We start from the raw sequence: 25,862 nt of genomic DNA on the forward strand, positions 1-25,862 counted from the left end.
ATTGAAATTTCTGTTTTATCTAAAAATTCCACTAGGATCTGAAGCCAGTCTAAAGTAATGGATAATGACTGTTTTGGTGACAAATTAAATATTGCTTTTTACATACCTGCGTTCAGACTTACTTTTGTTACTTGTTCCACATTATTTATAAGTAGCACTTTCCTCCACAGTTTAGCCCAAGGGTCTCCGCATAATCTACAAACAGCTAAGTAATGTCATTAATTGCATCCTTGCTGTTGACAACAAAATGTGCACGTGAGCCAGTGCCCGCAGATTATTTTATTTATTTTGTAGATGTGTTCAGGCCTATTGTGATATATGAAAATATTTCTATTTTCCTGTTAAGGCAAAGGTTTAGAAAAACCTCAGCAGTTAATCAGATTGATGGCATTATTGATTGTATTTGTGGAGTGCTAAGATTTCACTTTGGTAGTCTTCATTATAGTTGATCAAAGTGTGAGGTACCTGCCAATAAGCTTTAAGTTTTTCATGTAGAGGAGTGGAAGGGCCTTGCCTGTGACTCCCACAGTGAATCAGGGTTAGAATCCAGTGGTTATTATTTGACCCTTCTGCTCTGCTTTTAAATTATCCCTGCCATAAGGCTTCGTTTCTGCTTAAAGTCTTGGCTTCGGCTATCAAGTCTCAATCCATAATTAAAGTGAATAAATCAAAGGTCATGCTTTTTTGTACAGGTAAATACATAACCTAGAGACAATATTTTACATTCAAAATACATTTTTTTCTCATTTGATGATTTTTTTTTGCCAACTATAATGTGAATGATATGTAGATGTGAGAAATTTATTTTGGTGGAGTGTATATGAAACAGGCCATTCTTAATGTTAAAATATCAGTTGTGACACTTTGTTCAAGCATGAGGAACAGAGCTAAAGCCAGACTTGATAAACTTAGCTAGTAAAATGTGAATTTGAACCTTGTTAAGTACTTCCTGGCAAACCAAACCTCTGATGTGAACAGGAGTTCTGTTACGATTTTTTTTTCCCTTTCTCTCTATCATAGTGCAAAATTTAAAGCTCAACCCTGTGAGGTGCTGGGTGTCAGTGAATACATGTGGGGAATGAAAGGTTCAGCATCTTGCAGGATTAGGCCTTTACTGTGGTCCAGATCTTGTGCATTATGTGATCTGTTGTTCTTGAACTAATAGATCTTTCTCTTTCCCCTCATCCTGAAAACTAGGTTATGTTATGTTGAATACAAATCCTGGTTGTAATAATTTATTCTCTTTTAAGGCAAATAAAGCGAAGCAAGCCATAAGGCATATTTCCCTCATAAGTAGATTAATGTACAGAACTTGATTCACTTATGCTGTCTTTTGTACTGGTTTGGTCTTGTTTCTTTCAGATGAGATGCCTGTCTCTGTAATATTAGTGTATTTTACTTGCTGTAATCTGATGCACCATTTTTCTCCCCTTTTTTCTCCTCCCCTAAGATTATCGTTGGAGAAACTGCAGTCTTTTGTCTACAGTTAGCTACAAAGGATTTTGAAAACCAAGAAAAAACAATATTAACTGGAGACTGTTGTTACATAAATCCACTGGTGCGCAGGACCATCCGATTCCTTGGTATGAGCAAAATTACTGCTTTCATTTTCTGAATGGTGAGAGTGATCAGTTATGTCTTCATTTTGACCTGGGGAGAATATTCAGATAACCATATAACATTTCATGTGCAGTCTTGACTCAGGTGCAGTTTTCCTTTTATGTAGCAAATGAAGCTTTTTGGAAGTTTGGGTTAAAAAACAGTTGCAGAAACAGCAGTACAAGTAGAAAGAACTGGGACCACTAGAGGGGAAAAACAAGCAGCAGGCCTGAAGTGGGGTGAGGTAGAGAAAGGTGATATCCTTGTGCCATATCTATAGCTGATAGTAAACACACACACTCTCCAAAGCTGAGGACATTGGAATATAAATGTGTGTTTGAAGCCAAGCCAATTTAGCTGCTTTCTTAGCCTGGATATTGTATTATATCTCAGTCTCTAGCAGAAAACTGTGCAAAATCCATGCTACATTGGTTTTAGCTGAAACTCCCCGATTGACTTTAGTAGCTATGAGATGTCATCTTTTCTATTTAGTCCATTCTAAATATGTTTGGAGGGAGAAGTCCCACCATTCAAAATGTATATTGGTAACAGCACATTTTCAGGTGCTGCTCTTTAATACATGTGGGGATGCCATAGCAGGGCTCAGTTCTGCTGTTGGCTTCTCTCTCATGGCTGCATCTGAAGGAAACAGCTGGAGGGATGAAGCCCTGGGGCAGCTAATCCTGCTGTGTGCCCCAGTCTCAGGGGGAGGGAGGGCATGTGCAGCTGTGTCTGTATTTGCAGTGTTTGTGTAACAACTGTGCCTGCTTTCCCAGAGTGCGATTGCTTCCTGTAAGGAGACTTTCTTGTATAGGTCTGGAGGAGGTGCAGACTGATGTGAGGAGCTTCTCCCACTCCACTTCCTCTTTGTGTAATCAATGCCTGAGTTTTCTTCCCACTAAGTGGTCCCTTCTTTCCTCATAGAAGCCAAAAAAAATTGGTAGGGGTGGCAAGAGTGGACAGAAACTCTCTGCTGTTGCATCAGATGAAGCATTACTGCCCATTATGCTCCTCCTGAGTGATGTGTCCAGCTGTGCTGTGCACTGCACACCCTAGGACTGGCTGAAAGGTCTTTCTGTGAATTGACATGGCCGGGCACAATGTGCTGCTCACCAGAGTCTAGCATCTTGGGAGGAAATAGCATTAATGTGACTTTGCTCACCAGCCAGGATCCCAGTAATCACCCTTAGTCCTCTAGCTTTGCTAAGAAAAATCCTGACCTTTATAACTGTATCTTTCTGTGGAATTATGTCTGCTGGGATGTTGATCCTTTAAAGTTCTCATAGTGCCCCATGAAACTGGGATTTTCCAGAGCTCACCCTATATTCCCAGTGAATTGGAGTGTGGGAAGGGAAAGGTGATTTGCCCACAGAAATACAGGGAGAAATCTATAGCTCAGGTGGAATTGGAACAAGCATGGCTTTGCCTGCTGGTCAGGCTGCTGTGTTTGCATGTTCTTCCAGAGCTCATTTTCTATTTACAAAAGGATAGAGAGGGACCTCAGAATAGCAGAAATCTGTTTTCCTTTAAGGAATCAGATACATGCATTTACATTCTAATGAATGAGTACATTTACTTAATGCTTTGCTGATATGTCTGATTAAAAAAACTCTTTAGCATAAGTAGTTCCTCAAATATATAAATCTTTAGCTCACTGTGTTGATACTGTGATTAATATGCCATGCATAGAGATTTACCCAGTAGCAGGCCAATGAAGACAACTGGTGCATGGCAATATTGAATTATTCAGTACCTTAGATTCTTTACAGCTGCAAGGGAAAAAAAAGTTTTTCCAGTGTGTGTTATGGCTTCACAAGTTACTTCGCCACCAGGATCTGGCCTTGGTTTTCAAGCAGATTTATTGGGTGGAGAATTTCCCTCTGTCACTTCTGTTTAGTGAACATGGGCAAAAATTAGGTACCAGTAAAGCTAGCTACCCCAAACAGGGGATTTGCATGGCTATGGGACCTAGGAAAGCATGCTGCTTGCACAAGGGGTGAGTGTTCCTGTGAAAGATGGGAAAGCCATCAGGGGTGTGGGTATGTTGCAGTGTTGCTGCTGCAGTTTTGTAGGAAAATACCATCTCCATGGTCTTTAGGGTGCAGTATGTGGGAGGGTTTTTCATGTTCTTGAATGGAAGAAGCTGCTCTATTGCTGTGATGAATACTATGAATTTTCAGGAAATTTAACTCTTTGTTTCCCTCTTTAGGAATTTATGCATTTGGACTGTTTGCTACGGACATCTTTGTAAATGCTGGACAAGTAGTAACAGGGAATCTTGCCCCCCATTTTCTTGCACTTTGTAAACCCAACTACACAGCACTTGGATGTAAACAGTACACCCAATTCATCAGTAGCGTACATGCCTGTACTGGAAATCCAGACCTTATCATGAAAGCCAGAAAGACTTTCCCATCCAAAGAAGCAGCACTAAGCATATATGCAGCTATGTATCTGACTGTAAGTATATTATATTCTTCAATATCACTATATTTTTGAGAGCAAATGGCTGGCACTGTGAGGGGGAGGAGGGAGGAATGGGCAGAAGATAAGGCCCAAAATTGGCTGATTTTCTGCATGCAAACCTTCTGTGAGTTACTGTGAGAAAGATTCATTAGGATTAATTCTGACAAGGTGTAGTGGTTTCTGAGCCTTGAAAATCAAGACAATGCTAAGAGAGGACTTGTTGTCCATAAAGGTTATAATCTGTGGGTTTAGGATACCCAGTTCCTTTTTACTTTTCACCCATTTCCAGGGTATGTGGGACAATCATTTGCTGGGTGCTAAGGAGTAAGGGAAGGGGTTTGCTCTGACTGGTAGTGGTACCCCTCTGTGCTTTAACCCAGTGCAGATCAGTAGAATCACACATGGCCATGTTCTTTGGTGAGGTGAAACAGAAGGGTGAGCTATGTGTATGTCTGATCTCTGCATGTTTCTCAATATCCCTGAGTCTCTTTTGGTACCATAATTGGTATTTATAGGTACCTCATGCAAAGTCAGTTTGGCTCTTATTATGCAGTGAAGTGGGCTACAAGACAATCCACCCTTTTTTCCCCTCTTTACTCTCTTGTACAGGGAGTGATGAGGAGCACTGGGGTAAAATCTGATGTTGGCTGCCTGAATCAGAGCTATTGTATAGACTGGGGAGAGGAAGAGTCACTGTTTAGTCTCACTCAAGTAACTCTGGCTTAGTTTGGAGTGCATATCATTCTAGCCTTAAGCAGGAGCAAGAACATCTTGTTGCTTTGCTGGGGATAAGTTCCCTCCAGCACATGCCTGTGGGAGTGTCTTAGCTGACCTGTGCTGGTATCACAGCCCTCTGCAGCCCTTTGGATGAGCCCAGGGCTGTCTTCACAGGGCCAGTGGGAAGCTAGGCAGGTGTGTGGAGCTTTGTGGTCATTGCAGGAGTCAGCCCTTGTGTTCCCTCAGTATTTGAGCAGTGGCCTGCCCATGGGGGTGTGTGTGTGTGCATGTATACACATGTAGATATACCTGCGTGTGAGTGTGTATTGCTCTTGAGCACTTACCAGTTGAGCCAACTTTTAATTCCTGACTGATCTGGAAGCTGATCCTTGACGACATAGCAAAGATCTCAGTCTCAGTGTGTCAACTCAGTGCTTCTACACAGGGTTTTAGAACCAGCTGCTTAAAATCTGCAGCACTGATGGTAACATTCACCAGGTTCCTTGTAGGCAATGTGTTTAAGAGATGTTGATCATTAGTTAGCACAGGCAAGTGTTTGCAAATAAGACATGCACAATAACATTTTATTCTAACTTGAGGCAATTGTAAGTGTTCTGCTAGTAATGTCTTTATTTGGGGAGATATCTAAAGATGAAACACTCTAAATTTGATGCAAGCTATTTTAGAAAATACTCAGAATTTTTCATTGTAATTGCTCCTATATTTCTCATCCATCTGTAAAGTTGGATTTCTACTGTTACCAAGAGTCAAGGTAACTAGCAAACCAGCTATTCAGCTACTGCAAAGCAGAAAGTAAAATAGTATTATTACATTTTTAAAACAAAAAGCAGACATCAGTAAGGTTTAATACCTAATATAAGTGGCTTTTGACATGAGCAAGAGTACTTTATGCAGAGCTTGTCTGTGGTCAGTATACAGTTAGCAATATAAAAAATTAAAGCTGCTGAGATCCATTTCATTACTATTTGCTCTTTCAGTAACTATAGAAATGAATATATCCTGTGTCATTATTCTACTTCTGCATGGTGCTTGACACTGCTATCATTTAACTAAAGCACTATTAACTACTCTCAGGACTTTGTGTAGTAGCTCCTTGTTACAATATTGTCAGGTTCATTTTTTTGTTTTTTTTTTTTTTTTCTATTAAGTCTAATCATGACTGAAGCGAAAAATACTGTTTATTACATAACTCCAAAGGAAAAAAATTTCAATGTTCCAATATTTGGGGTCATGTCCTTACACTGCCATGATGTTTATCAGGATGGTTGGCCCTAAATAACAATTTTCTCATCACTGTTCACTGGAGTAGAAGATTTATAACAGTAGCCTAGTCTTTCTATGAGCCATGCCACAACATTTATTGAGAGCATGGACATAAAGACCTCCATATATTACTCACTTTTTCATTAGCATATAATCTTTGGTACAATATGTGCTTTCTTTTTGGTAAACAGAAATTTTGGAGTGAGGGAGAGATTGTTATGGAATCGTCCCTGGTTATTTCAGCCAGCTGGGCACAAAACGAAACCAGCCTAAAGGAAAAAAAAAACCACCCAAGAGCTGGCCCAAGGGTCCTTGCTCTCCTAGATGGTGAAGTAAATGCTTTTAGACTTGTGTGATTTCACCATCAACCAATTTAGAAACGTGGTTTCTAAATGCTTTATGTAATAATTCCCCTATCTCGTTCCATTTAAGTGCAGCCACATCGTTATCACCTAGCATCTGTGCATATTGTCTTGTTAACAATAGCTTCTTTTTTCTAAGTTCTGAGTCTTCCATTTTCCCCCTTTTCCCCCTTTTGAGAGTGGGTGGCTGCTATGGTAACTCAGAATTCCCTTGAAAGTACAGTCGTTTTCAAACAGTTGTTGTGCTAGTATTTAGAGCTTTGTAATGTTTGCCTCCATTACTTCCAGTGTCTATCAAGAGAGATTTAGCAATGGAAGTGTTGAATGGCAATGCTGTAGTTAGGTGTTTTCTCTACCCTGCTCCAAACACAGATGCATTGCCTTTCTTCTTCAGACTTTCAGGTTTATTCTTTCCAGTGTACCAGTGTTTTCAAAATGAACTACTGTAAATCTGTTTTGAAACTCTAAGCAGGCTGGTGCCTGTTTTTTTTTCTTAGATGTCTACACTGATCTCATTGGAGATATTTTGTTTGTTTTTGGTTGAGTTGGGTTAATAAGTTGACTGTATCTACTTTCATTTCTTACCAGCCTTGCAATTCACCCTTTCTCAGGTGAAACAATATTTGCTACATAGGCAAACACTGCAGCATTATTAAACAGTATATAATTGTACAAGACACATTTTGATATACATAAACTGACATAGCCTGGACAATTAGAGGTTTGAAGCTGTCAAGTATGCACATAGTTGGGGTGTTTTCTGCAGTTGAGATACAGGAAGTGGAAGTCAGGAGTCTTTTTTTGTTAGGATTTCAAGGTGATATATGAAGATTTAGTCAGCCTAATCCCATAGATTTAAATTTAAGATTTGTGACTAACAGTTATCCTTTGGTACTGCAGACCTAGGGAATTGGTCATGGCTAGCTGTAGTTTAAGGGAAATTTTAATTCTATGAAGTTTTGCCCTTTTTGTGTTGTTCTTAATGCATTGCACGGAAGCAGCTGGGTAGGGTAGTGTTTGAACTTTGTGTTACTGCACTCATTTCAGGCTTGCTTTGGATTTGTAATGATAGAGGAACAGGCTTCATGTCTTGAGAGTTGACACAGCCCTGAAGTCTGTAGGCAGCTTTTGTTGCTTTGTACTCTGACCCCTTGGCCTTAACTTTGGCTTCAGACAGGACTAGCAGATTGTAAAGCCTACCAATAATTTTTTCTTCTTTGCAGAGCTTTTAGTTGGCCCATGATCATGTTTTCTGCCAGACTCTTGCTTCTGGCATTTCGCTGCATTGATTTTGCTGTTCAGTGTATTTATAAGTCACTGGGAAAAGACAACAAGACAGTCTGGGTAACAGTGCTGGCAGCATGGTGACATTCTCTTCAGTGTCACTCCTTGATCCAGTTGAAGGTGTAGTCTCACCTGTCCTCTGTCTTAGAGTGCCTGTTAGATTCCAGCTAAATGGGCAGCTGGTGAAGGCATGATAGACTTCTCAGCCTAAAGGGAGTGTTCAGGAGGAAGAGGACGAGCAGAGCCACCTCACTGAATTGACTTTGTTCTCCTTTTTTTGTTAGAAAATTAAAGGATTCTTCTGGCTGCTGTTCAGGAACAGTGCTAGGAATGTGGAATTTCTTTTCAGTATCTGGTGCAGCAAGTATCCCTTAATACTGATAATAAAACATATGTCATGAGCTTCACAAATTGAGTGCATTGGTTTCTTTCAGACCAATAATAAAATAATGTTACTGTCTGATCCAGGAATTTGTCTAAAGACCTGTATAAATTTCATGTCAGTCAGCTCTTCATTACAATTCAGATCCTCAAGAAAACAGCCTTTGTAATAGATGTCTTATGGTCTTGGTACAGAGAAAGATGCCTCTTACCTGCTCCAGTTGTTTTACAGTTACAGCTGTGGGGAGCTTATAGTGGGAAAATTAATAGTAAGATCCAGAATTCTGGAGCTTTCTTTTCCAAGCCAGCCCCTGACTTTGAAAGCTAATTTTGGTCTAACATCATAAATAATTAGATCAAAACATATAGAGAAAGCTGGAGGAGGCTTCAGAAACACTACTAGAAAGCTTCAGTGGACAGTTGCAGAAGGACCCAGATGATTTGAGAATATGACTTTGGTTTGCTCTAGAAATAGTTTGACCCGTTAATTATTACCAAATGAAGCTTAAAACACTTTGGATTTTCAAACTGAATTCTCACTAAACACTGAACCTGTTTATAGACTACAACAGCCTACTATTTCTTCAGCTTTTAGATGAGAGTGTCTCTTTTCTTGTAGGTCTGATGAATATTGAAAATTCCTTGGGTGGAACGTTTATAAGATTACTTATATTACTTAAATAGTTCAAGAGAATTTCTTTAATTCTAGCCCATTGTAAAAGCAAACAAAAACATGAGATAATTTATGTTTGAAGTGCTGCCTGGGATGGATGCCTGTGCAATAGTTTCTTCCTCATTCTTCTCACTGCCTTTAGTCATTATTCACTGCCCACTGATGGAATGGTCTTTGTCAGTCTCCCAGGCCATCTAAATCAGGGAGAAACAAATAGCAGACACAGAAGGGATCTTCTTCCCTGCATTCCCTGGCCCCAGGCTGATGAGATCAGCAAGGAAAATTATCTTCCCTCCTAGCTGGAGCACCCAGCCCGATGTGTAGCTCCAATGTAACTAAAATGGGATTGTGAGACCTGTTGCACCTGTGTTTGTGCGCATAGGTGTTGGTGTGGGTGGGCCTAAAGATAGCTGAAAGATGCCTAGAAAGAGCTTGCAGCATAGCCCAGGAATCCACTTTGTCCTGCACTTTACATACAGCTCCTGTTCTTTTCTTAACATGTTTTGGAATTATTTTATTCATGCTAGATTTAGGACGAACTTCACATGAGACTTGCCGCCTGACATTTTTGAAGTACTTTCCCAGTACAAGCTAAATGCCAAGACTGATTGTTCCTTACACTGTGGCCTGAGCCAGTCACATCAAAACTTCACAGGTAGCTTGCTTGGTCTTTGGTGGTGATGGTGATAATTTCTTTCAAATTCATATTTTCACACCTGCTTCAGTTAAAGGTTTTATTTCAATTCATGAGGTTCTCTTACAGCTTCACTTCCAATATCTTGAAGACTGAAGGTCAAATGTTTGTGTTTCTCTTAAAATATGGTAAATATTGTTATATTGTGCAATCAGGTAACAATCCACCTTACATGACTCTCTGCCTGTGTCTGCTTAGCGGTGACAGCTCTGTGTCTTTTAATACTAAAATCTTATTTCAGGAAAAAGGAACAGCAGTAACAGAAGTTCTTTGAGAGAAGATTCACTACAGTTCTGATGTTGCAGGAGAATGTGCAGCCCGCTGTATTAATTCTAACTTCTGATCAGTCCTTGACCTTACATACAAAATCTCTGCTGCTGGTCTTGCTGTTGACTAATGTCAAAGTTTTCTTTCATTAGAAAATTCCTCCCCCAATTTTTGTTCTTAAAAGGAATGGAGATGAAGTTGTTCAGTAAACATTTTTATCCCTGTAAAAAGTTATACTGTCATTCCTTCCTACTAATGTTTTAAATCACTGCGATATTTTCCTTTGTTGATTCTGCATTTAATATTTATTAAAAGTGAGTGAAACATCCTGTCATCTTTTCAGGTTGTTTATTCTTTGTCAATTGCTGAGTGTGCTAGTTTATAGTTTTTCCACCAGAATCAAGAAGAAAACAGCTGCTTAATTGTACTTTATTCTTAGTGTAAATCAGGTAGTTGACTGTTAATATATTACACTAGAGCTGCAAGGGGCTAAGTTTAAAAATGGGTATCTATGAATCCTGCCTTGAGGAGGCTATATTTGCTATATAGAGTTTTGCAAATACAGACTTTTCATCTCATTCTTTCAGGAAAGTTTGGCCTGCTTTTATTGATTCTCTTGTATTGTAATATAATGCTGTTCCTTACATTAGTACCTGTTCTTTAAAGAAAACATAGATTTGATACCTATGCTGGCAGAACCCTCAGGTTATTTTGAATAATGAGCTGGGCATGGGAAGCATGACTGCTCATAGGAGGAGGGGGCTTGGCAAATGGAGGTCACTGTTTATGTGAGGCACAGCATGAATCTGTGGTTGTTTTTCCTCAGTGCTTTGAGTAGGGATTTGAGGGACATGCTTGGTTGTGAGAACATTCAGAGAATTTTATGCAGAACATTTTTTGGTTTCGGCTTGGTATTAAAATGTTGAAATTTGATTGAAGTAATGCAGAATCAAGTGTTTTGTTTTATTAAAAATAGAGATAATCTTAATCTTCTTGGGCAATGACCAGTTGTTATAGATAACTGAAATATGTCACCATGACCTACCTTAAGCAAGTTGTTCCTTCTCAGTAGTCATTTCAATTTATATAACACAATACAGAATTAAATGCAGGTGAGCTTCCTGCTAACTCCCCTGTGTAAACTTCACCCAAGCTGTATTTAGAACTTGATTTTCTTATTGTGTATTAAAAATAATCCAGTATTTTTCCTAGCACCAGCTGTCCTGACACGTAGTGTGAATGTGGATAATGGTGGCAGTATCCAGTAGAACAGTGAGACTCACTAAAGTAGATGGTTGCTGAATTAGTTCAGTGTGCAGTACTCTGTCTATAGCTTGGAGAAAATCACTGGGGCTAAAAAGCTGAATATTAAAGTTGCAGCTCTATTATCACCTTCCTGTGTGGTAAGAGTATCTCACTGAAGACAGCCTGCAAAAGTACAAGGAGCTAAGATAAAAGAAGAATCAGCAAATAAAAATATCAACTGTTTCTGAAATGGTCTAGGAAAAAGAGAGGAGAATATGGCTTGAAGATAAACTCCAAAACTCTTTTTTCCAAACCTTTGCTTTGTCTGAATTAGTGGAAATCTTTCTACTAGTTTCCTGTTGATCATATAAAGTACACTGAAGGTTTGTGTGTTGCACTTCTCTGATGTTATTTTAAGATCAAGCTTTGTTTCATCCTCTAAGCCATGGATCTTTTTCTAGTGTTTTGAACAAAGTTACTGTTAGATGTTACTTGTTTTAGACGAGCACTGACCACTACCTCTTCACTTAATTTATTGTGACTATAACCACACTTTCTAAACTGCTTCTTGGTTGGATTATTGCAGCACTTTGTAAACTGATTCCCTGGTAAATTCCACCAAAGTTTCAGACAGTACAAAAAATCCCCAAACAAACCCAAAGGACTGCCCATTTGATGGCCAGAGAAGTGGTATTGGTTCTTCAATGCAGACTCATCTGTTTTCCTTTGCAGTCCAAAGTGATGGCATTACAAATTTGGAATTTCCAGTGAAACCCCATAGGAAATACTGGCATTCTTCTGTTCAAAAACTTAAATCCTGTTTAAAATTTGAAGATTTAGGGTTTCAGTGGTTTGATTACAGAAACATTTTCAGCAGAGTAGAAATTTTTTGGTCAAAAATCTTATTAGCTAAAGTATATTTTTTGGTTTTTCTGAGGATGGGGAGGAGGGGTGTTGCAAGTGGACTCAATGCTGAGATAAGAGAATGGAAAGTCAAATATTGGTATTGATTTCTTCTATTGGCTCATCAGAGCTTGGGAAGTGCTGGGTTAAACCTGATAGTCAGTAATGCACTCTTAGGGCAGAAGAGCTGCTCTGTTATCAGGCACTGCTTTTAATTCAGTAGTATTACACAGGGAGAATTAGACTGCAGCAGGACAAATGGATTTCTCAGTCTGATGCGTAAAACCCGCAGCATTTAGATTGGTTTGTGTGAAGCACGGGGTTGTATTAGTTCAGCACTGGTTGAAACTATTATTATAGTGACTGGTTGAAACTATATTTATGAAAGTAGATGCTGGCATTTAGTTCAATTTTCACTGCTCTTTAACACTTTTTTACCTTTTCACTGCTTTTTGACAAATCATTAATTAGTCATGTAAAGAAGTGGTATATAAGGAAGAAAGGCTTTTGCTAACAAAAATAAGGTCTGTATGTATTCCCTTTCTTACTCTGCCTGGTAGCTTGTAATAATACAAGTACTACTTCAGGGTAAATATTTTTTCTGTTACTGTCAACACTGCTCAGTGAAAAATCAGTCTATTTACTTCTATGCATTAATAAATAACTACATAGACTGAGAGTAATCGGATATGATTGTCCATTTTGTCTGACTTTCTGTAGGCATTTCAGGTTCATATAAAATGCAGTTTTGCTGTATGGTCTGATTCTTTTTCTATATCCCTAGGAAAGGGTTGTGATGACTTTATCTACTACTCTACCTCCTAGTTTCTTCACACTCTCCCCCACTTCAGAAAAAAAGTACCAAATACACATAATATAATATAAAGCTTTTATTCACCAATTAGTGGGAGACATCCATCAGTCTTACACTTTCTTCCTTTCTAATTTTCAGATGTATATCACCAACACAGTGAAAGCCAGAGGAACAAGGCTTGCAAAACCTGTTTTGTGTTTGGGTTTAATGTGCTTGGCCTTCCTTACTGGAATCAACAGAGTAGCAGAGTATCGAAATCACTGGTCAGATGTAATAGCAGGATTTGTAATTGGAATATCTATAGCAGTATTTTTGGTAAGTGTGTGTCTATGTCACTTCTGTTTGAAAAAAATCAATGTATAAGTTTGTATCTCTAAAAAAGCCTTTAGATAACTAAATAACAAAAGACATGTTCCTCAGTTTTTTTAATTAGTCATCAGTTTCCTTAGTAGTATTTACATACACTCAGAAATGTGAAGTCAAAAAAGGACTGATTCAGTTATCTGTTTTGACTTCCATATAAACCAGATTGTAGTATTTCAAACAGTAATTTATGCAGCAAGGCCCACATGCAGGAAGCATATATTCCTCAGAATAACACATAGTTATGATTTCATGGATAAAGTATTAAATTCAATATAGTGGTACTGACACTGATCAGACAATAGGTAGCATTTGTTTTTCTGGCTTTACAATAACTCTAATGAATTTATTTCATAGTGTGTTTCATAGATTCAGGTTTATGTTGAAATTTCATTTTATTCTGTATCAGAAAATCTTTGTTCAGCCTTTTCCTTTTCTGGAGCTGTGTTCCAAAACCAGATAGTTTTAATTGCAGTTGCCAATGACTACTGTCTGTGTCAGAAAACTATTTCTAATGTATTAATCACCTTCACTCATATCTGCAGTGCAAGACTATAGAGTAGAACAGTCACTGCTGCTTAATGCCTGTAGGTTTGTCTGCCTGGCAGCTTGTAATAGTACTAAATACATCTTTGATGTTTTTCCCCATGAAAACTCTTTTGAGCTTGACCCTTGGATCACAGGGTCTTGGATCTGAAAGCATGGCTTGGCTGAGAACCCTCCCAGGGACAGCTGGGGTGGGTGTTTTCACTCCTCTAGACATGCAAGGGTAGCTGCAGGTCTCCTTTAAAATACATCTGCTTGCATTTCCAAATGTTCCCTTCCACACAAGGTGTCCAGTAGCATGCAATCAAATTTAGTTGTGTTTTAAGATAATGCAGTTGGCAAACATTACTGCTCAGCTGAGTGTTGTAATTAGTAGAAGCACAAACTGTTACCCATCACATTACAAAGTCCCTGTGAAGTTACATTCAGATTGGGCATGGTCCTTGCCTTCTTATTCCCTTTTTTACTCTTCATTGGAGAAAGTCTTTGCTGATCAAAACTGAAATGGCACTGGCCTTCCCAGGAGTTAAAGGTTAATGCCACGTGATGCTGCAAGACATCTCTTCATGAGGTTGATAATACTTGGGGCTCTATTGTGCAGCTTCAGTAATGGATTTTCTTTTAGATAGGAGGTTTCTTTGGTTCTCAAATGATGCATGTACCAATAAATCACTTGAAAGTCGTTTGTCTTGAAATATTAATTAAGGATTTTTTGTGAAACATGAACTTCACATTTCTGTGTTTCTACTGTAACGCTGTGACTAAAGCTGGTGTCATTTCTGCCTAATGATAATTGTCAGGATCAAAGCTTGAAAATATGAGTTGTTCCTTAGGTATTCTGTTTATCTTCAAATCCCTTCTAGGTTGTTTGTGTGGTAAATAACTTCAGAGGACGTCAGCCAGACCATGAACATTCTCATCTGGATAATCTGACCCAGATGCCCATGATCAGCATACCCAGAGTAGAAAGCCCTTTAGAAAAGGTAATGTCTGACTTTTTAAAAATCAGTTAAATAAAACATAGCTTTCCTGAAAGGATGATCATAAATTATCCGGACAAGAGTGCCAAGGTAATCAGATTTAAAATGATGTCAGTGTTTCTTAACAGTGAAAGAGAAAGAAGGAAAGACTTAAATTCAGTGGCACCCCTTGGGAGACTCTTCATGTTGTCATTTCAGGGCCATAGCTGCTGCTAAGCCCATGGAGTCAGGCTGAGTAGATCTGAGACCCTCTCCCCTTGTGTTCCTCAAGTGAATGTGATTAATACTCTGCCTGATATTCCACAGAACATAGAAAGTTCTTAGAATGCTTAGAAAGAACAATTAACCCCTGGCCCAAGGGGCTTTGCAATTCAGGTACAAGTGGCATTTATCCCATTTGTGTGTGGCATGTCCTGAGCCTGGTGTAGAGCATGGGATGCAGTCCCTTCTGGGTCACCTGTGGGGCTTCTGTCATCAGACGTGTGCTAGCCCCAGGACAGGGCACCCTCTTGGCAGTGAGGGGAGCAGTGGGCCATGCAATAACTACACAACCCCCTGATCTCTTGTCAGAGCACATGGGATTTTAGACTAGAACATGCTAGTGAGAGTCTCCTGGGTATGCCAGGACTTTTTGCTTGAGTATCACGATAAAATTTATTTTAGTTTACTGGGATAACCATTTATATTTTTTGAAGATGATGTTGAACTATATGCTAGGTAAGATTGTCTGACTAATTTTATGAGCAAAAAGCTACTGAAATAGATAGCATAATAAAATACGCAAAATATTTTAGACATTTTTACCAAGGGAAAACTTTGAACTAGTAATGCAAAGTTTAAAGGAAGGTTTACTTTTTCTAATGACTGTATCTGTCATAATTCATTAAAATCTATTGGGTTATGCCCATATTTGAAAACAGAAAACAATTCTACACTGGGTAAGGCACCAAAAGTATTTTTCTGTGGTATTATTTTAATTCCAGATTAATTATGATAATTTTTTTTCATGTTCAATATAAGAAAGGTTTCCCAATCTGTCTTACTCACTTGAATGTGGTGGAAGTTGTTCTTTAGTAAGAATTGCTACTAGTCCTGGGGTTTTTTTTCCTTTCCTTGAAGGGAAAGAAGATTTCTTTTCAGAATGGTCTAACATGCCTTTTTTGAACCAAATATGTCTAAGCTACTTCTGCTGATGTCTTGTCGTATGGAGGTCAGAGTCTCATTTGCTTGAACATGCATTTAGATGATGAATGTGTATCTTCAAAATAATTCATTCAGTAAACTTTCTGTAAAATGTCAAAACAAAACAAGCTGTCAGCTGGCCTGGAACATACCACATTAATAAGGACATGTTTTTTTTACATGCTGGGCTCTCATGCAATAGAAGTCGTTTCTGTGATTCAAAAACCATCATAGGTAATACATACACATTCTCTGGATATTGACATTTTAATTTTTTTTCCTGGGGACAAAGACTTCATGTTAATTTCATGTTTCTACCTGGTTTGAGAACCTCTCACTCATGATCAACAATGTTCTTTTCCTGAGACTTGGCCTAGTTTGAGATGCTGTGGGGAAAGCAATGGGAGAGTGTGGGAGGATGGTGGCAAGAGTAGTGTTTGCTCTGCTAGAGGATAACCACTGCCATTTGTGAGCTGCCCAGGACTCTGTTACATGAATGAGCTTCTTTCCTTCTGAACCCATATTCTTATGGCAGTAGCTGTTTGCTGTCATGCAGCTTCTCTCTAGAGATAAATTTTAATTAAACTGGGGACTGACCAGAAAAGTGATACCACTTGCTGAGGTCCCATCTTTGTCTGTGTTGCAAAGCCTTACTCCTTTTCAGACAGAGAGGATGGGATGCAAGGACAATAAGGTGAAGACTTTGCTAATTGCTTGGAAATGCTTTCTTCCGTTTCCACTTCCAGAAAGTTTAAAATTGAATTAGCAAATAATTGATGAAGAAGTTACTTACATATGAATGCTTTAGATTTTGAGTTTCTATGGATATTTTTACCTTTTTTTAAATGTAGTTTTGTTTTGTTTAATGTAGAGTTTTAGATAGAAGACAGACCCTGTTAAATAAAAGGAAATAAGAACAGTAGTTCAGGGAACTAAGGTCTAAATTAAGTTAGGTATTCTCAATTTACTACCATTGCTACAAGAATTCTTGAATTAGTCTTTGCTTTTTAGCTCCCTTCTTATTTTATGTCATTTGTTCTCCTCAGGAGAGAAAGTGATGCTAAATAATTTGTGTGCTAGTTGCCTCTTCCTCCTTTAGACACATGAGTTACTTTTCACTACATTTTAGTGAGCACTATTCCAGTTCAATATTCTGAATGCTCATCGACTTGCATTTTTCTTATTTTAAAACTTTTTTTCCTTATTTTCAGTTCTACAAGTTTCTGTACCAATATTAAAGACAAGATACTGTCAGAAATTAACTGCAGGGAGTAGCAAAAATCCCAACTGTCTGAAGTTATCAAAGGCTAAGGCAGTGCAAACTGGAAGCAATGCAGCTATGTGACTGGTACTAAAAATCAGTAACTATATAGGTATCTGGGATCAAGCAAGTAAAAACTCCTGCCTTTAGAGTGACTTCATTAGAAATGCCTGCCAGATAGGACCCCACTCATTGCTATTTTGTAATAAATTCACCTGTGAGTAAGCACATGATGCATCATACAGCCCTGGAAGCACATTACTTTGGTGTTTCCAGGTCTGCTACTTGCTATTCCAGTGCTTTCTCCTTGGAGAGCAAATGCTCCTGGCATGCTCACCGTGCTGCTACTGTCTGAGTTCTGTTGGAGGTCTAGCTACATTTGAAGTGCACTTAAATAGGCATAAGTTCTTGTGATACTCTGAATTGAGCTGCTGCTGCTTGGTGACAAGGTTAGATCACTGTTTGCATGGCACTTCTGTTGCATTGTGGTGCGTGCAGATGATTTAGCTGTTCTGCACAGGTGCCCATGCAGTCAAATAAGCTGTAGTTACGGTGCCTCCTTGAGTGATCCTTGCCAGAGCCTGCTCAGCAGTGCAGACAGGGCTTTTACCTTAACTATAATCATCCTCAAAATTAATGAAAAGAATGAAAGCCAAGAAACCTCACCACTCACCCATCTGCTTCGTTTTCTCTTCTGTCTCTGACCTTCTTCTCTCTTACAAGACAGTTGGGTTTCAGTTAGCTGGCAGTCTCCTACAGAGAGGAAGCTCTCATCCTACCACAGTCAAGACTGGAGAGTTCTGTTCTTTTTCAGGAATTACTGAGAAATGGGGATATTCTGGGTAGTACCTGGAAGAGTTTGGAGTTTCATCTTTATCCAAGTGCAGTCACAAATTATGTTTCCTGTTTCAGGAGAGACTGACATTTTTTCATGCAAAAGTCGCCTGAAATTGGCCAGGGCTTACAGCGATCTCCTACCCATGTAGTAGCTTATGACTCTGCTAGTCTTATTTATTTTTTATAAGTATTCCGACTTTGAAAAAATCAAATACAAATACAGCATGGAGCATTTTAGGAGTAATGGAGGCGGTAGATAAGATACTGAGATAGAAGGTTTCAGAAGGAAGCGTTGGGTTAGAAGATGCACCATGGTTCATCTCCTGTGAGATGAGATAATTACTGTGTGTGATTATCAGTGCTTTCTGTAGCTATTCAGTACTACTTATTTGCAAAGTCGGTTCTTGGCAATGCTGTCTTTGACAGCTAAACTGCATTTATTCCCCAAGGTTCTGCTTGGCATTCCTTCATACTGCTGCTTCTGTCAGCAGTGCCCAAACCTTCCCAACACATTGAACATCGTTCTTTTTTCAAGCAAGTTTCTTATACTGCCCTGTAGGACTGACTATCCAGCATGACTGAACTCAAAAGAGAGAGATTACATGCTCTCTCCTTCTGCCATTTCCAGCTTTTAATGGTCATAAGGATTTGGAGTTCCTCTTGCAATATGTGACATTCTTGTTGCCCATCAGTTTTTAGTGACTGTCAGTGTTAACTGTCTGAGAAATCTTCTTGAGTTTGACACAGTAATTATTGTTCTGTCGTGTATGTGCCGAAGATAATGATGGTGATAAAACATTCTAGCAATAGTAAGTGTAGATGTTGCAATGAATTCTACTAGTATTTTTAAGACTGGGAAAGATTTCCTCTTCAGAATTTAAGGAGTATTTTTTTTGATTACTCTTGATTACTCATGAGACACAAAACAGCTTCTTCCCAATGTCAGAAAATTTTAGTTATCAATATTACTGCTTTTTTCTTGGTCTTAAGCATGTTGGTACCAAGTCTTCATATGTTATGAGCCCTTGTGTGCACACAGCACCGTGGCTTAGGGAGCCCGGCCTGCTCCCTGCAGCTCTCCAGGGAGATCACCTCTCACTGAGTTCACAGCTAAAAGCAAAACACAAAGATGCTTTAGCTCACCATACTGTGGGCAGATGTGGGAGAGGGTTGTGTCCATTTCTGTTGCTTCAAAATATTTTAATTGAGAGGTCTCCAAATACTGTTGTACTTGATGTCCAAAAACATTCATAGGTGTCCATACTTTTTTCTCCAGGATGGTTTGATGAGAGCCCATGTGTTTACATCAGCTTATAGGCAGTTGTTGGCATAATTGTTCTCTCTTGATAATACAGTCTATTAAACGAGATACAATGCAACATTGCTTCACACACATATCACAGACACATACCCAGGACAGTCAGCTCATAAAAAATCATAAGTAGTTTTGTTTCAATGTCAAAAGATTTGAATTTGTATTCATGTCCTACTCTTCTGCTGAAATCTGCTTCTGGGGGATTATACAAAAATTGTTTCTGATTAAATGCAAACGGTGGTCACTACATCTAATGCTCAGATAAACTAATACTTAAACATGGGAAGTGGAACAATATCTTCAGTGTGACCTCCTCCAACGTGCATGTTGTAGGTGTTACAGGATCGAGGCGTTAGCCGCAGCCAAGAAGATGCTTTGCGAGGAGCCTCCCTCAAAGCGCGCATCCTTAGGCTGTTCTCGTGGCTGTGGGGGCCGGAGCGCGGCGAGCCCCTTGCTCTAAGGCAATAAGGCAATAACACCCTTTGCTCTAAGGCAATAACACCCCTGGCTCTAAGGCAATAAGGCAATAACACCCCTTGATCTAAGGCAATAAAGCAATAATAACGTATGTGCACGGCAGCGCAGAGCCACAGCGCCTGGCACGGCACTGCCCTGCCCTGCCTGCCCGCCTTCTGTGCAGGGTGCGGGACACTAACTCCTGCTCCAAAACTCACTGCTCCAGTAAAAGCAGATAATGCACTCTGCTGACTCAGAGAGCTGCATGAGAACGTTATTACTATTATTGCTTGATCAATTATCCTTTGCCTAAGGTACTACAGTAGTATTTTTTATTTTAACAAACTCTACCGTGGGAAAAATTACAAACAATTTTACAAAGAGAAGACTCTTCTTTTTAGGATGATGACTATTTTTGAATGTTTCTAACTGTATTGATAAGAACAAAGTAAAAAAAACCAACTAAAAATATTTAATATATATAATGAAAACTGCAAATCACAAAAAGTTTAATGTATTTTTTCAACGCTTTGACATTATAGCATTGCTTATCAACAGAAATTAATTAAAAGTTAACAGAAGCTATACAGTGGATCGTTTTCCCCAGAAACCTGCACTCAAGGCTTAGCCCTTGGATTTACCTTTTTTGTTAGTGTTGTGAGAGTGCAGTTATGATGCATGCTTTGCTCATCAGCCTGGTACTGTCCTCTTAGAATGGATGGTACAAATGCTGGTCTGTCTGCCTGTGAGACTGCTGCCATTGAGCAGACCCTCAGCATTTCTGATTCTTTTGGGAACTTGAGGGAAAGAATTCCCATGGAATTGGAGAAGCTGAGGTCTTATGCATGGTTTTTTGCTTGTCTTCTTGCATATGTGTGAATCTGTTTGCTGACAGTAGTTAGTATCTCACTCTGACCCTTGTCGCAGCAAATCTAAGCAGAATTAAGAGTTGAAATGTAGTTATTTCAGAGGAATGCTGTTTGTTTGGGTTTTTTCTGCAGAGTGTCAGCAAGGCTTATTTGTAGTTTTGCCTGAGAGGGTAGCATGAAAAAGCACGAGTAACCAGACAGCTGCATGAATCTGTATCAGTGATTCTTGCCGTCAGCAAGTGATTTGTTTTGACCTAGTTATGCATCGCCCTGCTGAGTCCATTGGAAATGAATTGACAGGCCTTCAGTAGGGTCCAAATCAATAGGTCCTTGATCAGCAGCTTAGCAGTTCTCTTTGAGGGCTTATTGAGGAAGGAAGATTTTCTTCTGTGTTATTATATCCCATGCTCTGCGTGTCTTCCCAGGATGGTGACCTGCTCATTTTGGAAGTATAGCTGGCAGGAGTGTGAACCACATTTTCCTTTCTCTAAATAATCATTATCCACTCTTGAATTAATGCCACATGAAAGAGCATTTGGTTCTCTGCATCACAGACAAATGTGTGTCACTTAGAGACAGGGATGGCACATAGCAGGACTTGAAAGAATTGATTGAAATAAAGAGAAATTATTTTTTCCCTCAAATTCTTCATTTTTAAACCATCTTACAAAAAAAGTGAATAATTTTAGACTAAGAATAGTTTAAGTTGAGAGGATGACTTCTGAGGTCTAAATAAAGGAAATAAATACTGTGAAGAAAATGTCATCATAGCCTCACAGCAACTCGAGAGTCATTGAGTTTGCCCACTGTATTGCATACTTAAAACAGAATTTGGCCAGCCAAATAAAATTGAGTTGATTTTTTTTTTCTAATTTAGGAAGTCTAATTTTGCAATTTTTCTGCAGAATAAAAATCTGCAACCAATAACATTTGTTACTTTTTTTTTACTGAAAATGTTTTCATAGAAAGTTGTACTTTTTTTTTCCCTAATGCTTTTTAAAAAAATCTGGCCATGCTTTAATAATTGTTGTTTATTTAAAATACATAAATTCTGGTTTTGGGAAGAATATACATAAGATGCTTGCTGTTAAGTGTTAAGTAGTATTCTTTTATGAAAGCTGTCATGAAATACAGCAAGAGCATTGCTAGAGCTAAAATACATTTTGTAGGGGAGGTGGAAGAGAGCTTCTCCTCCTGGACTCAGTACAGTTATGGCACAGTGAGAGAGGGAGCAAAGCTGCCAGCCTGGCTGGGAAATGGGGGTATAAGGGGCAGCTCTCCAGTTAAAGCATTTCTAATTTCCTCTCTTTAATATGAAAAAGCAAAGATACCTGCCTATCTCCCCCTGCTCAGACTGATAGACAAATATTCAGGCAGTTTAAAGAAGAACTTAGAAATAGAAACTTGCATGGTGGACTTTGTTTCTCTCCAGCATTTTTTATGCTGTGTGATAAGAGATTTTCTGAAAGACTTCCCTTAAGCAAAAAATGGGAGGTCCCACTCTCCCCAGGTTATCCACATTCCCCTCTTCTTCAGCTCACATCTCCTCTCTTCGGAGTTTAATCTGCCCCAGGAGGCAAAGTGATGAAAAAAAATTTGCAGTGCTTTGCTTGGTGTTTTACCCTCTGTGCATTTTTGTGCTTGGGAACAAACACATGGCTTAACATCAAGGTTCCCTTTACTAATTTCACCATTTGATGTTTTGTGGAAAATGGTGGCAGTCAAGGGTGCAGTGTGCCCAAAGGGAAACACACTTCCTCTGGATCCTGCACTTCACTCTGGGGTTGCTTTCCCCTTCAGGTGTTTGCAGAGTCACTTGTTTAGGTTTGAGTATGAAAAAGTAGCCAAGCTCTTTGGGATGCTGCAGGGTTCTAGAGCTGCACATAGAATGTTTGTGTTTCAGTACACATCTCAGTGCTTCTAAGAATTGTCCCACTGAAGGAAAGAGGAAAATGTTCTTAGATTGCAACTGGACGCTGGTGATTCTGAAAAAAAAAATTGAATATGAGTTCTTAACTGCCAAATGCCACTTGATTTCAAGCATTTTGTGACTTGATTCAGTGCCACTGAGCTCATGAGGAGAATATAATCTTTACAATTTTAATATTAATTTTTTATTTACACTGAAATAGAGTATTATAATCTGTCAGAAACTGTCATTTTCATTTCTAGGAATTTTGTTTTCAATTATGAATAACATAGCAATGGAAGTACAGCTAATTCAATTATTCACATGTAATTTAAAATTAAACCTAATTAAAACAAACAAAAGCCATCTGAAATTAAAATATAATGGAACCATCACATATAATTAATTACTTTGTTCAGCATACTTCCCTATCCAGTCTTTCAGCAGTTAAGAATTGCTATGGGAGTGAGTGAGAGCACTGCAGTGAAAATCAGTTTTATTTACATCATCTTGCAATAGTCTCCAAGTACAAGGCTGCCCTTCAAACACAGGAGGCAAAAGTTTTCACAATGGTGACTGCTGTCTGTCTGTGTGATTTTGTGGTTTTTATCTGTTTGTTTTTCCTTTAACTTGTAGAACCACATCACGGCCTTTGCAGAAGTCACATGATGTTGACGCTGATGTATATTCACTCCACTGGACTTCATCTCTTTTCACAACCCACACATGATATTTGCAGTGTATCAAAAAATAAGAAATTTTTAGAAGTCCTATTTCTGACTTGATTTTTACATCACTAAAATGATAAACATTTTGAAGAATTCTTAAATATTAGAACGTCACTTTACTTTCTAGCGAAAATATTAACTGTTTACTTTTATGATGGAATGGGACAAACTGAGCACTAATTATCTGACATTACCCTCTATTTTGGCTTCTCATTGTTTTCAATGGTTTATGTACCTATTCCAACAGTACTTTGTATTTTGATTTAACTTTGATTTTTATAATCTACATTTTTAATTCAGCATGAACTTGTTTCCATTTGAGGCAATTTCAGTGTATAAAAACTAGACAAATATTATGTTCTGTATGAAAATGCTGTTTGCACATTGTATTACGCTGTATTCCATGTAAGATATCATTCAAAACAGTATGTTATATGTAAGACTGGTGCTTCTGCTTTTGAAGAGAAAAAAATGCCAATTTTTACTGTAATAAGTATTGTATCATAATTAAAAGTTTATTTATTTGGATATTTTCCTGACATAATTGTAGTTGAATTGTTGTTTTGTAGTTCTTGAATGTCTTGGATGACATATATGTATCTAGGTTAAAAGAAGTGAGAATAATTTAGAGAGTTTGATCTTTGATATATTCTTTATTACTAATGATACCCCATGAAAGGTTAAGGGCTCTGTTCTTAGCTTAGCATATCTGATGGGAAGCCGTGCTATTCATGAATCATTTAAACAAATTACTCAAGGCAGCCTGCATCTTCTCGTGATTGTTGTACTCTGTGATACTATGCTGGGAGAATGAGTGCTAAGATAAGAAGAGGGTCACCAGCTTAGTGAGGAAAGTTCAATTGAGTTTCTACTCTCCATTTTCATGGAAGACTCATGGAAAAACCAAAATGGCTCACTAAATTTTTTTTCAGCCTAAGTGACCAGGACAGGCAGACTTTCTCTCTACAAAGCTTTTCATCTTTGTGTTTGAGGCTCATATTCTTAAAAAAAAAAGGAAAAAAAAAATCCTCTGCCAGCCAGCATGGTGTTGACAAATTGATTTTTCTTCAACATCAGCCAATGTTACCATATCTGTCATTGCTGTGAATATTCAGATTAAGCCCCCCCCCCCCCCCCCTTGGAAGAGTCTTGCTGACTATTCATAGTGAAGTTGTCCTATAAAAATTGAGCACCAAATGGATCTGAATATTGTAAATACTGAAGACGTTCTTAACATGTGCCAGACAGTGTCCCTGTGGCAAGAGCTGATAAAATGCTATCACTATGGAAATACTGAGAATACAATTGGTCATTGCAGGCTGTTGAGCATTTTAGGCCTTAAATTTTCCAGAGTTCAGTGTATTTCCTGTACATTAATCATTGTTAGAGTATGTTTGAAACACAAGGATGTAGAATCAGGTCTATTTTTTCTATGATGAATTTTAATGCATTCTCACATAGTCATCAGGTACTGCCTTCTTTTACTTTATGTTTTAACCTCTCCTTTCACTAAAATACAACTACCTAAAGAGTGCTTGGCAAACAGGGCAAGGCCAAGTTGTCTCTGAGTGCAATAGAGCATATGCCACGAAGTCATTGTGCTAAGCTGAGAATTAAGAGATTGAAGAAATAGATATGTGGGGAGAAAAGACCTAGAATAGAGTCCTTAGCTACAGCTAGGTTATTTAGGTGATTGCAAATCCACCTTTATTAGACTATCAACTGTGTTTACAAAATTGTAGTAGATCCAAAGTTTGTATCACCGTGTTAAACTCACCCTGCTCTTAGTCTAGCTAGTTAGGTTCCAAGGTACTAATGATTTCTCTGTGTGCAGATTTAAATGAAATGTTCACTCATTTTTGCATGGTAGCAAATCTGCATTTTTTATATCTGATTTATAAGATTACCAAGAGATTCTTTTATGTTAAAAGAGATGACTCTTTTTCAGTGTACTGTATATCATCAGCTTGTAACTGGTCTTTCTCAGGATCTTTCCCAGTCAAATATTTGGGTTAAAATTATCATACTATCTCTGTGAACCAGCAGTGAGAAAAAAAAAAGAGAGACACTCTGCTGTATAATGTATTTTTAAATAAAATAATTTTTCATTCATATGTAGTGTATTTTTTTAGGTGTCTGCTTTATATATGTTTTGGTTGATGATGTGCATGTAATGAAATTGTGATTTTATGTGAATTGCATTTGGTGACATATTCTCACAATTAACCAAGAATCCCCACAGTTAAGGGTCTACCCTTAGAAGTAGTTCTGGTGAACTTGAAAAGCATGAGAGGAAGAGCTGTGTTGCAGTCTGCAGCCTGTTGGGAAAGGACTCTCCCCAGAATGTGGACCAGCCAAGCTCCAGACACTGCTTTGACTGATTTTCAGAAGTTGCCCTCCCACATCTGTAGCTCTCCACTGCCCTGAAGTTTGGGCGTTAGCTCTTCCATTCTGAACTCAAAAAAGCTTTGAGTAGGAAGAGTTTGCCAAAACAAAAGTAAGTTGGCACTTTTGTACTAAAATGGCTTTTTGGTGATTGCTTTTAAAAAAACCCCAGTGATGAGCAAGCATCATTCCTCATTCAGGGAATATTCTGGTACAGAGTGGTTCCTACTGGAAACAGTGTGGTTGAACCATTTCAGTGGTTTTGAATGCATCTGATTTTATTATTCTTGTGGACCTTTTCTGTGTGTACTTCAGTGAAACAGCTCTGCTCCATTTATAAAT

The 25,862-nt window shown here is 38.5% G+C and overlaps 1 protein-coding gene across 2 annotated transcripts in view; it reads left to right on the forward strand.

Annotated features, from left to right (window-relative positions):
* PLPPR5 (phospholipid phosphatase related 5) overlaps window positions 1-25,249 on the forward strand; it is a 44,848-nt gene extending 19,599 nt beyond the window's left edge. Inside the window, exons 2-6 of one of the 2 annotated variants that reach the window (XM_058030230.1) lie at window positions 1,451-1,583; window positions 3,809-4,059; window positions 12,828-13,004; window positions 14,462-14,581; window positions 23,044-25,249. In XM_058030230.1, the coding sequence (XP_057886213.1) occupies window positions 1,451-1,583; window positions 3,809-4,059; window positions 12,828-13,004; window positions 14,462-14,581; window positions 23,044-23,076 (714 nt within the window). In that variant the 3' untranslated portion in view covers window positions 23,077-25,249. Of the gene's footprint in view, window positions 1-1,450; window positions 1,584-3,808; window positions 4,060-12,827; window positions 13,005-14,461; window positions 14,582-19,506; window positions 20,002-23,043 lie in introns of those variants that run through there. The other variant, XM_058030231.1, reaches the window with a different exon arrangement.
* The last annotated feature ends 613 nt before the right edge of the window (window positions 25,250-25,862 follow it).

Source organism: Melospiza georgiana, chromosome 9, assembly GCF_028018845.1.
Source record: "Melospiza georgiana isolate bMelGeo1 chromosome 9, bMelGeo1.pri, whole genome shotgun sequence".
NCBI classification, from domain to species: domain Eukaryota; kingdom Metazoa; phylum Chordata; class Aves; order Passeriformes; family Passerellidae; genus Melospiza; species Melospiza georgiana.